The 13,276-nt window shown below is 37.5% G+C and overlaps 1 protein-coding gene and 1 pseudogene across 1 annotated transcript; both read left to right on the forward strand.

The window, feature by feature from the left end:
* The first annotated feature begins 839 nt into the window (after positions 1-839).
* On the forward strand, positions 840-1,784 carry LOC119542764 (annotated as a pseudogene).
* Positions 1,785-11,514: 9,730 nt separating this feature from the next.
* LOC119542765 (olfactory receptor 10A2-like) lies at positions 11,515-12,465 on the forward strand. The gene has a single exon (XM_037847426.1). It carries the CDS (start codon positions 11,515-11,517, stop codon positions 12,463-12,465), a length of 951 nt encoding a protein of 316 aa, XP_037703354.1.
* The last annotated feature ends 811 nt before the right edge of the window (positions 12,466-13,276 follow it).

Below are 13,276 nucleotides of genomic sequence, written 5' to 3' on the forward strand. Positions count from 1 at the left end.
AATGAAACCCTAATTGAAAATTGACCATTCATTGGTGGTGTTTCTGCATAAATTCCCCTTGAGGCAAATATAATTAAGTCACAATCCCTGTGGTCTCTAGTAAGAACATAAAACCTGCCTATACCATCACCATATTAATATTTCCAATCCTGGAAAGTTTAGAAGCCCCACAAGAAAAATTGTTTACCTAGTCAATATAGGTATGTTCCCCTATTCATACATTCCAATAGAATTACATTGACGTTGTGGGAAGGAGACTTTGTTGATTTTGGTTCCCTCAAATTTCAGCCACCTATTCCTTGATTTTATTCTATTCAAATCATCAAAATGTAAAAATGTGTACATAAATATATATAGGGAAATGACTGGAAACATTTCTCCTTCCAACCTGTTAAGAATGGGAATATGAGAGAGCAGATCATAGTGCCTTTTTATTTTATGCTTTATATTTAGGTATTATGTGACTTCTAACAATTAGATGCCTCCATATGTTACTTGTGCAACATGGGTATATAATTAGAATAAACACTAAAAGATCAGAATATGTAATTGAAAGCAGTTCTTTCCTCCAAATTTCTGTAAGAAAAGCATGATATCCAAATTTAAAAACAGGAAGGAATATTGCCTCCATTTTAATTGGACAGTTATTTTAGAAATATTTAATAAAAGGAATTCAGGTATATTAATTCTCAGCTTGGAAAACTGATCCTATGAAAGCTCCTTTTGGAGAAGTTTGATAGAAACCTGTGATAGTTGATTGGATTCCTGTGATAGGTGACTGGAAACCTGTGATAGATGGCTGGATTCCTTTATAGTCATTGTCTTGGTTGTCTCCACAGATGTCTGACTCTGAGTCCAGGATGATTGGAAACCAGTCCTTCTGTACCAAATTCACATTTGTGGCTTTTTCTACTCTAGCAGAGTTACAACCTGTGGTCTTCGTTGTGTTCTTAGCCATCTACTTATTTACTCTGGGAGGAAACCTCATCATCATCTGCCTGATCTGGGTCACCCCTTCCCTGCACACTCCCATGTATTTCTTCCTGGTGAACCTCTCCTTTCTGGAGATGTGCTACACCACCAGTGTGGTGCCTCAGATGCTGGTGCACCTGCTAGTGGAGAACAAGAACATTAGTATGGGAGGCTGTGCAGCCCGGATGTACATATTTACCATCTTGGGACTGACAGAATGTTGCCTGCTGGCAGCCATGGCTTATGATCGCTTTGTAGCTATTTGTCACCCACTGCATTACACTCTCCTTATGGGCCCCCGTGTGTGTTTGAAATTGGCCACAGCATCTTGAACCACCGGGGTGATGGTGGAGTCAGCCCAGACCACATGGATCTTCACTCTGCCCTTCTGTGGAGCAGGGAAGATTCAGCACTTTTTCTGTGACATCATGCCTGTATTGAAACTGGCTTGTGTGGCTACCTCCCAAAATGAGGTTGTGATGTTTGCTGTCTCTGTGGTCTTCATTATGAGTCCATGTTTACTCATTCTGTGCTCCTATGTGTGCATTCTTGTGGCCATCTTGAGGATCCACTCTGCAGCTGGCAGACACAAAGCTTTCTCCACTTGTTGTTCTCATATCCTGGTTGTTTCTCTCTTCTATGGCACTGCCTTGTTCACTTATCTCCAACCTAAGGCTGCCCACACTCCAGAAACAGACAAAGCAACTGCACTCATGTACACAGTGGTCACCCCTGCTCTGAACCCTCTGATCTACACCTTGAGGAACAAGGAAGTGAAGATAGCCTTTCAAAGGGTAGCACAAAGGAATTAGATGAATGGCCTAAATCTTGATGACTAGATCATTGGGCCTGAAACTTTCACTACTGTACAGAGAAATTACATGAGGATTTATGATCCTGCTACCAATAAATATTACCACTAAAATTTTTTATAACATAGAACTAGAAAGCATTTTGATTTGTCCTACATTTTTCAATGTGTTTCAGCAAAGAAATCTACTCAGTAGGGTCATGAGGTTGTTTAAACATGCATTTGTTCAACAATATTGTCTGAGCACCTCCTGTGTGTCAGCTACCATTGACTTTTTTCTTCCCCAAAGGTAATATGATGAATGTTAGTATGTTTCACCCCACCTTGAAAAGGAAAATGAAATATTCTTCTTTAGGAAGTTAAAATGTGAATAGAAGAGATAATTAACATATTATTAGACTCAAAGATAGGCTGTTACAACCTAAATTATCAAACGGTATATACTTCCTTAATTGCTCTCATTTCTGTTACCACACATTTTAAATAATTACTGATGGGTGATATGCATTATGACACAACCCTAAATACATAACTTGTAAATCCAGTGAGGGACCCTGAGTATTTTCCAAAACTAGACTCTTCTTTGATCTCATCCGTCTTTTTAGTTTCTGTTTTGTAACTAATGGAGTTTTTAGAGAAAATTCTCCCTTTGTTGCTTCCATTATGTACCCTTTCTAAATATATTGATTTCAATATATCTTTCTCATAGCAGAGTCCATAATATTCTTGATAATTAATATTACTTCTGATTCTTTGAATAATAAATAACAATATTTCCATGAGACACTGAAATAAATAGCTTTTGAAAAACAAATATTTTTTATGACATTAGAGAACTGAGGTGTCAAAAGAATTAAATGTACAGTTCCAGTTTGTAAATGTGATTATTAACCTTTGGTTCCATTTTAGTGCTGTTTACCTAGAATTAAACTCTAAAGGGAAGATAATTTGTTTGGGAGGGGCTCAGAAGTGGGAAAATCTACAGTGAAGGGAAGGCCAGGGACCATAGAGGGTCACTAGAATAATCCTGAGGGAAACAATGTAAAATACAGTCCTGAAACTTGCCATCCCATTCTCGGTAATTGAGGAATATACACACCCCTGGTTAGTAATCACTGGGAGAGGGCCATGCCTGGGAGGTGCTAACTCTGAAACTGCTGCTCTGTGCCTGCTGGCTGGAGCAGACTTCTGGAAATGCTCTCAGGACAGGGATGCGGATATTTGGCAGCTTGGAAAGTACAGGTGTAGCTTGAAATGATAAGGTCCAAGGATTATTGGAGGGGACTGCATAAAGCTGCAAGTTGACTCTACGGAAGGATTCACATATTTGGAACAGTAAAAGAGGGTTAAGTGTGGGGATGTAAAATAAAAACTTGGTGTGAATATAGGATGAGGATTTATATCTCAATAATTATTTTTCTCTCTTTCATTTTCTCTCTCCTTTTTGGAATGGTAGGTTAATTCCCAAAGGCCAGAGTTAGTGCTGTAGATGACAGACAATTAACAGGGGAAAAATGTAAATCTTGACATATCATCTTATTTTTTTCATCATAGCTCCACTTTCCCTTCACCCACTGATTTATTTTTTAAGACATCTAAAACTCTTCCCTTCCTTAGAGTAGGCTTTGCAAACACAGATTTAACATTTTTTCATTAATCATTAGATGGAAGAAATATAGGTGCAAGTTCTAAAAACATATTCATATAAAATTCATTTCAGTGTGCATATTTTTCAAAATACCAAGTAAAACATTTCTCATGGCCCATTACTTAAACTGAATATACTGTAATTAATCAATTTCACTATTCCTTTCTGTTTACAGCTGTTAGTTCTAGGAGTAGAAAAAATATGCAGTTGTAGAAGTATTTATTCACCATAATGTCCACTATTGTAAATATTTTGACATTTATACTAGATTGTGTGATAACACTTGATTTGCTTTTAGCATTAAACATCCTAATTGTCTTAAAGATTTAAAAAGATCCATATACTGTTTTAGGACACTCAACAACACTTTCAGGACCCTTTTTATTTGTTTTTTCCTCTGCTGCTCTTGTTTGAACTATGCAGGTCCATTGGCAAGAAGGTATTGGGTAATACCTTTGGGTGGTTTTCAATACAAAATAACTCATTTTATAATAAATATAAATGCTATTTCAATCTTTTCTCTATGGAATTCTGTTTGAAATGCACAACATCTTTTAAAATGTTTAGTATGATCAAATAACAAAAGAGCAAATTATTATTCCTTTTGGTAATACCTCTAGGGTTGTGATGAGTCAATGATGTAAAAAGAATTATTAAAAATCACCTAGTGCATATCCTGACAATAGGTAGTCACACAAAAACTTACTTATAATTACCTTTATTAATACTGATATGCTGTGATAAAAATCAGTGTATTGCCAATAATTCTGAGTTATTATTTTGCACTCAAAAACTGATTTATTTGCAAGATTTTCTTGCATTTTTAGCACTTGTGAATCTACCTACAGTAATCATTTAGTGCTCTACATGCCTTGATTCTTATACTAAAGTAAAATCAATTAAAATATTTTTGAGCAGTAAGTTAAATCCAATTGTAAATCAGAAATACATGCATAGCTTTTCCTGTTGAGGACTAAGAAATAGTTTGTCGCTGTTTTAAGGATTATGTAATCATACTATTTTCTGTTGGGAAATTTCAAATATTTTTCTCAGAGGTGTTCAAGACTGGCAAATATTAAGTAAATACTTCAAGTACACAGAAAATGAAACAGTAAAATTTGCAAACCAAGTTCACACTCCACATTCTTGGTCCTCTTTATTACCTTACATGAAATATTCTGAAAAACAGTATGCACATATATGTACATGTATTTAAATATCTACACATATGTAGATAAATGCATATATACATGTATATATTTTTTTTCTAGGCTGATGTTTAAAACATAAATTTCTTCCTATTTACGTTTCTTCCACAGCTTTTAAATGTTGACAGGTTTCTCTTTCCAGTTTTCCTGTCTTTTCCTATACTGAATGCACAGTGCTTTACTTTGGTCAAATAATGATTTTAGTCAAGTTACCACCTACCTTATATGCTTCAATATGGTGAAGGTCAGAAACTGGAGTATATATTAGTAGAATTAGAACTGGAATGGACACATCTGAGATTTCATCTTCAGAGACTAAACGTCACTGGAAGTGGAAGTTGAACACAATATCAGTTACCTTTGGCTAGACAACGTGATTTTCTGCTTTTCCTGTTGGGAAGAAGTGAGTGATTTTGATTGTATGTGGGGTACTGTGATAACCTGAGATGAAGGCAACTTCAGAAGGTGGACTGTCTCAGGCTTCCCAGCCATGACCTGTAAAACAGAAGAGCCTCATACCCTCCAGTGATGTGTCCTGGTTGTCTCTAAGACACATAGCAAATACCTCACAGTCGGGCAGCTGCCAGTAATTATGGAATATCTGATCCCTTATATTGTTTTACTCTTACTTTTAAACACACACTACTACTGTGCAAAACCACTTAGGTGGGCTTTGCTGTTGCTATTCATTAACCAAATTCTATTCAGAAATCCAAACTTGGGACAGAAGTAATGTTAGCAGATACTCTCAACCTCCAATCTCCCAGGAATCAAGAATGGTGTGCATTCTCAAAGAAAGAACAAAAGAAAACTTTCTACCTCACCTGTGTCATATTTTATTGCTTGGGCTCCAAACAGTTCTTCCCCAAGATAATGGTATTAAAAAATAGCTTTCACACATATCAAGAGAGACAAACCAATACCAGCTCTTTGTTTAGAATGAGTATGGGTTCCAAAAAGCAACCTCACAAAAATGCCCTACTGCAGAATGTACAGGAGGAAAGAGTTATGTGTAAAAACCGAATTGAAATAATAAATAACCATGGACACCAATGAGATGCTTTCCCAATACATATCTATTTCACTGATTATTGGCAGCACCAAGCTCTCCCATGTTAAGACTATTTGACATAACCAGTTCCAAAGCCAAAACTGATTGTAAGTATCAGAATCCCCAGTAGTTAGTACTTTTAAAACCTAGAAAATGATAGAAACCGGTGTTGACATTTTTATTATACATTTTTTTCAAGATGTTAAAGTATCTTAAACTTGTGTAATAAAGTCAATACTATATTCACTGGAAACATTGCTGTAAATTTATGACTGATATGGAGTGGGCCTTTTTTTCACTTGTTTAGCAATTTCTGAAGAGTACAGAGCTAAAGGAAAAAGGCACTTTAAATTCTAAAGAAGACTGAAAGTGAGCCAATAATATTTGGGACTTATAGGGAGGTGGAAAATCACCCCAGCCACCTTACATGTCCCTGTCAACCTGTATATGAGAAGACTGTGGATGGTATGAGGAAATTAGAACTGTTATACCTATAGAATTGCCATGTTCATGAGAGATAGGAATGAAGTGTTGTCCAGTGTGCCAGATTATATTAGGGGTGTCTCAAAGAGAATCATTTGTAGAAATCAGAATGACTATGAAAACATCAAACAGGACAGCAGAGATTGGAGAGTGTGGTAGGGGACGGTCTAAGTGTACTGACAAGGACAAATAAACCCTGTGCTCCCGACTCGATGGGTTAGTGTGGTGTTACATCAGGGTGATAAATGTGGGCTGACTCCCTTCTCAGGAGCTCCTTGAGGTAAAATAAATCCCATTGCAGATAGTGGACCCAGGACACATTCCTCCCCCTTTTGTCCCAAGCATATACAAACATTCACTGCTGACAACTTGGCTAAATTATGTGGGTTTTATCCCACCAGTCCTATCCTTGTTGCTGTATGTGTTCCTGGCAGGGAGGGAGCATAGCCCACCCACAATGGCACAAGAGATCTGTGCCTAGATCATCTTCCTTAGTGGGCCATGTATTGAGACCCACTGGCCATTGGGGACCAATTGTGGCTAGGGAGGCTGACTTTGATTTGTGTTTTCTCTGTGTGAGTAAATGTGGCTCCACCCAGTGTGTATATGAATTACATTTTGGCTGGTGACCTCACACCTGTGAACCATGGAGTAGGTTGAGACCCAAGGGCTGCTGATCTGAATGATAGACATTGTTACACTATTTTGTGCCCTCCATGCAGTATGTTACCACCTCCCAGAGGTGGTAAATGTGTCTTTTCTGGATGACAAATACTGAGCACCCCAAATCATGCGGCTGAAACCAAAGAACTTCTCCTTATTTGGAAACAGGGACTTTGCAAATGTCATTAGTTACACTTGGATTTAGGATGGGTCCAGAATCCTATGCCTGGTGCCCTTATTTGAAGAAAGGACAAAAGGGCACATAGAGGGAAGGCCATGTAAAGACAGGGAGGCAGAGGATGGAGTTACTCTGCCACAGCTAAGGGATGCCATGAGCCACAAGAAGTTGGAAGAAGCAAGGAAATTCTCTCCCTTAGAGCCTTCAGAGGGAGTGTGGCCCTGCTAATGACTTCATTATGAACTTCTGGCCTCCAGAACTGGGAGAGAATAAATTTCTCTTATTCTTAAGCTATGCATTTTGTGGTATAATTTTATAGCAGCCCCAGGAAGCCAGTACATGAACTATAGTTCCACATCTGGATGCTTACTAAGATGCCAGACTTAGGGCAATTACGCACTACCATGTGAGTGAAGCTTAGGATGGCAAAACGTTGAATTCAGAGCTTTGGTAGGCCCTAGAATTTGGGCTGTATATATCAGGAACAGAATTGCATTGCTCACTATATCCCATCATTTACTGGGCCTCATACGTGAAGACATTCACCGTTTCCTTCTCCCTTAAACATGACTTACAATTCACCAGAGGACCTAAAATATAGAAACTGTTAGTCAATGGCTGAGTTTTGAATGAAATGAAATTTCCTGAATTTTAATAACTAAAAGATATTATAGCATCTGAAAAATGTAGTTAAGGAATGAAAAGGGGAAAATCAAAAGAGCAAGGTTAAACATTATTGAAAAAAAAACAATTTTGTTTTTATTCCCCAAAATTTGTGTATTCTAACAAAATTACAAGTGTTTATTTAATTACTTAAAACAGTTACACACATAGCATTCACATTACAGACCTGATTAAGCAGAATATTTGAACCATCCATCCCTATATTATGTCCAAATTATGAGAATTTACCAAAAAGAAAAAAAAAAAGAGCACCTAATTTAGGGTAAATTAGTAGTCACCCTTCTAATTAATACACTGATCTATAAGTCTTAAAATGCAATATTTAAGAACCTGTTCACTTTATCTCCAGAGATTTTCCTCTTTTTATGCTCTTTAATTCCTTCCAACTATTTTAGCAAGAAAACCTATAATATATGCTAAAAATATCACATGAAAATTTCATTTTTTAGAAGACAAGGATGTTTGCCAGTCTGTGAGCACAATTCAAGAAAATTATAATAGAAAAGTCTACCATTTCAAACCAATGAGAAACATAGAGAAGAAGAGCACATGTTGGGCATATTTGCAATTATTAAAGTGCACCATTTTTTGTAAAAGGTTATTAAGGGAAAGATTGCTGTAAATATATTGAAGGGAGTTAATATTTTTCACTGAGTTTCCTTTTCAAAAAAAACTGTATCTAGTCAAATTCTTCAGTAAATGATCCATATGTATGTAAAATTCAGTTCATCAGTTTCGCTGATAATACATATTCTTAAGTTACACATGTTCCTGTGATATTTACCGTACTATCTATTCCAGCTTGATTTCAACACCAAAACACGTGAACACACATATAACAACTGGAAATTTTGTTTCTTTAGAAGCTACTTAAGATGTTTAATCGAGCTAATATCATCATCATTTTGGAATTAGAAATATTATTTGGTGCTCATTCTTAAAAATACCTTTTAAAATCAGGACAGTGTGAGATCAAAGGAAGTGGTGTCTATTTGGTCCAAAATTTACATGTTCTATAGCACACTCTCTAATTTAACTTTTCTGCTCTGTTTATTTAAGCAACCTAATTACATGGAACCTAGAATAGGGAAGGAGATCTTTTTTGGGGGCAAAAGTTAATGTAGTACCTGGATACATTCTAGAGTATTTTGGAAAGAAAACAAAAAAGAATTTGCAAGGTCCCCTTGAGGGACTGGGGAAAAATGTGGAACTCATAGATTTCCCCACCTGGTGAATTCCTGATATTCTCTCAAGCATTAGAGACTCCCAGTTTAATAAGCCAAGCCCTCGATCTTCAGGCTTGACCTTATGAAAGTTATTTCTGCAATGGTGAAGCTACACCTGCTTGTACTTATGCCTAAGAGTCACCCCCAGAGACACTTTTGTTCCTCAGATGTGGTCTCTCTCTTTAAGTCAACTCTGCAGATAAACTCACTACCCTCCCCCCAACATAGGACATGACTCCCAGGGATGTAAGTCTCCCTGGCAACATGGGACATGTCATCATAGGATTGAGAATACCTTCTTGACCAAAGGGGGTAAAGAAATGGAACAATATAAAGTTTCAGTGGCTAAGAGATTTCAAATAGAGTTGAGAGGTCATTCTGGAGGCCATTCTTATGCAAGTTTTAGCCAGATACTTCAAACTACCACAACCAACAGTATACCTGAAAACCCTATGGAATGCCCTGGGCGCTATCTACATCTCTATCAAAGTTTTTCTTAGTAAGTTCATTTTTTCAGAAACTTATGTCTCCATATTGATCCCATACCAGATAAACTCAGAAACCCAGAGGTACCAGTCTCTCAAAGAACGTCAACCAGTTTCATCCCTCTACCCCATGAAGTCAACACCCTTTTCCAACATGAAGAAGTTAAAATGATCATTGCCCAGATATCCCTGAAGATTGAGGGGATGATCAAATTAGACAGGGAAGGTGTAACTCAGAAATTATGATTTAACAAATGATGGTAACCACTGACTCATTATATAGATATTTCTTTTTAGCATCTAGTGTTTTAGAAAAGCCAGGATGAAGTACCTGAAGTTGTTGAACTGTAATCCAATAGCCTGATCTTTGATAATGATTGTATAACTATACAGCATCCCCCCCACCCCCCCCAAAAAAAATATCAGGACAGAGGAGTTTGCAAAACCTTTGGGGAGGTGTTTTGGTAAAATATCATGATCATGCATAGTCTGATCTTTTGCCCCAGTTGTTCAGGGTACCATCCTCTCGAACAGAACACTGTTGTCCTCACTACCTTCTCAGTGTGATGCTCCCATGGTGGCTGGGAAAACACTGTCCCCAAAGACAAGGCTTTACTTCCTCTCTAAGGAGCATACAGGTACAGAAAAAAAAGAGCAAAATTTTTCTGCCTGGTATTTCACGAGAAGGAAGACATAGTGTTTAAACTTCCATCTTTGATTTCATGTGGGAATTTGGGAAAAAGAAAAGGCACTTTCTCTAATCTTTCTAAGAATGCAATAATTTCATAACTGTTCTTTCAAACTCCACTTTTACACCCCTTGATCTCTGTGCCAGTGATTTTTAGCATATTGACAACACAATGGAAAAAACATGTGTTCTACTTGCGTGAATGGAGATCATGGAAAATGGACAAGTTTTTCATTTCTTGAGAACAGTGCCAGAAATGTCATTTTTCATCTTTTCAAAACTTATTTTTATTAATTCCATTAAAAATTTGTAATTTCCCTAATAAGGCCTATTTATATATGCTGCTAACAATTGGAACCATGAATAACAAATGAAGTACATATTACCTGTGGGGCTTATGATGTGTACTATGTGCCATTCCCTGTGCCTACAAAGACCTGAAATTAAACACAAACATGTTTATCCATTGGAGAAGCTAAAAGGTTACTATAGCATATTAAGGAAGGTAAAGGTCAATAATTATTTCCACCGCAAAATGGGTACCAATTAGAAACTATCAGTTTTACAAATCGAAATCTTAAGTGACATCACTAAGAGCAAATGATTGTCTCTGGAAAATGTATTCAAGAAATGAAAACCAAATGCATACTGAATATTTATTGTTGTTTGTGTACCTATTCCTCTTGAGACATATATAATTAAGTCATACAGAGGATGCAATCCCCATGGTATTTGTAAGAATATAAATAATGTCTAGTCCATCCCATGTTAACATTTGGAATCCTGGAAATTCAAGAAGTCCAAAGAGATAAATTATATTTACCTTGTGGTACTAGGTAAGTCCCCCTCTTCATAATTTTATGCAAAATTACATTGTTGTTGAGGAAAACAGATTCTGATGATTTTGTTTCCTCAGATTTTAGCTGTGTATTCATCACTTCCTTCTGTTCAAATCAAAATGAATAGAAATATGCATATAAATATATAGGTAAATGGTTGGAAACATAACTTCTTCCAAACTTTTAAGAACGACTTTGGCAAGTGGTGTTATTTGTAAGATTCAGAATATAGCACCATTTAAACTTCACTGTATATATTTTGGTGCTGTATGACACCTTTAAAATTAGAATGCCTTCATACATTAATTGTGTAATCTTATGAATATGTAATTAGAATAAACACTAAAAGATCAGAATATGTAACTTTAAGTAGTTGTTCCCTCTAAATTTCCTTGATACAAGCATGACAGCCAAAACACAAAGGCAGGATAGAATATTACATCTATTTTATTTGAGCAGTTATTTAGAAAACAAGAAAACAGGTGTCTTAATTCCCAGCTCCTTTTGCTGAAGATTGATAGAAATCTGTGATAAGTGACCTGATACCTTTATATTCATCCTCTTGGTTGTCTCCTCAGATGTCTGACTCTGAGTCCAGGATGATTGGAAACCAGTCCTTCTGTACCAAATTCACATTTGTGGCTTTTTCTGCTCTAGCAGAGTTACAACCTATGCTCTTTGTTGTGTTCTTAGCCATCTACTTGTTTACTCTGGGAGGAAACCTCATCATTATCTTCCTGATCTGGGTGTCTCCTTCCCTGCACACCCCCATGTATTTCTTCCTGGTGAACCTCTCCTTTCTGGAGATGTGCTACACCACCAGTGTGGTGCCTCAGATGCTGGTGCACCTGCTGGTGGAGAACAAGACCATTAGCGTGGGAGGCTGTGCAGCCCAGATGTTCCTATTTACCATCTTGGGACTGACAGAATGCTGGCTGCTGGCGGCCATGGCTTATGATCGCTTTGTAGCTATTTGTCACCCACTGCATTACACTCTCCTTATGGGCCCCCGTGTGTGTTTGAAATTGGCCACAGCATCTTGGACCACCGGGGTGATGGTGGAGTCAGCCCAGACCACATGGATCTTCACTCTGCCCTTCTGTGGAACAGGAAAGATTCAGCACTTTTTCTGTGACATCATGCCTGTAGTGAAACTGGCTTGTGTGGATACCTCCCAAAATGAGGTCGTGTTGTTTGCTATCTCTGTGCTCTTCATTATGAGTCCATGTTTGCTCATTCTGTGCTCCTATGTGTGCATTCTTGTGGCCATCTTGAGGATCCGCTCTGCAGCTGGAAGACACAAAGCTTTCTCCACTTGTTCATCTCATATCCTGGTTGTTTCTCTCTTCTATGGCACTGCCTTGTTCACTTATCTCCAACCTAAGGCTGCCCACACTCCAGAAACAGACAAAGCAACTGCACTCATGTACACAGTGGTCACGCCTGCTCTGAACCCTCTGATCTACACCTTGAGGAACAAGGACGTGAAGGAAGCCTTTCAAAGGAAACTTCTTAGACAAATGGCCTAAATCTTGATGACTAGTCATTGGTGCTGAAATTTTTACTACTACACAGAGAAATTACATAAGGTTTTATGATCCTGCTACCAATATATATTAACATTAAAGCATTTATAGCCTTGAACTAAAAAGCATTTGGATTTGCTCTACATTTTTCAATGTGATTGAAGGGGAACTTGTGGGTCTTTGGGGTCCTTGCCAGGTGCAGCATAAACAACTCATCACCTCAATTTGGTCGCAGACCAAGGAGATTTAATAGCTGGTGGGTGCAGGGACCTCATAGTCTAAGACCTGCCTCCTGGAAGGACTGCAAGAAACAGGTTTGTAAGCATGGTTTGGATCAATGAGAATTGGTGAGCAACAAAGGAAAATCAGGGAGATGACATTTAAGGATTCTTCAGGAAATGAGAAAAGGAGTGCAATTACAAGTTTAGGGATGCAATCTACTTTCCTATTTGGGTCTGCTAAATGTAACCAAGATGTATACGGGTAAGCATTTGGTCAGGGAAGTCTGTTAACATTTCACACTGATGAATCAGTTAGGAACTAAGAAACTTCATTTAGAGGGGCTTTTCCAAAGAGTAATGCAGTGTTCTTATCATCAAAGCTGGGAACAGAGACACTTAGTTGCAGGGGTTTTTCATGATTATGCAAAGGAAACTATGAGTGAGGTCATGAGGTTGTTGTTTAAACATTCATTTGTTCAACAATATTGACTGAGCAACACACTTTTGCCAGCCACAATTTATTTTTTCCTTCCCAATGGTAATAGCATGAATGTTAGTACATTTTGCACCATTTTAGTAAGGAACATGAAATA

The sequence above is a fragment of the Choloepus didactylus genome, chromosome 8 (genome assembly GCF_015220235.1).
Source record: "Choloepus didactylus isolate mChoDid1 chromosome 8, mChoDid1.pri, whole genome shotgun sequence".
NCBI classification, from domain to species: Eukaryota; Metazoa; Chordata; class Mammalia; order Pilosa; family Megalonychidae; genus Choloepus; species Choloepus didactylus.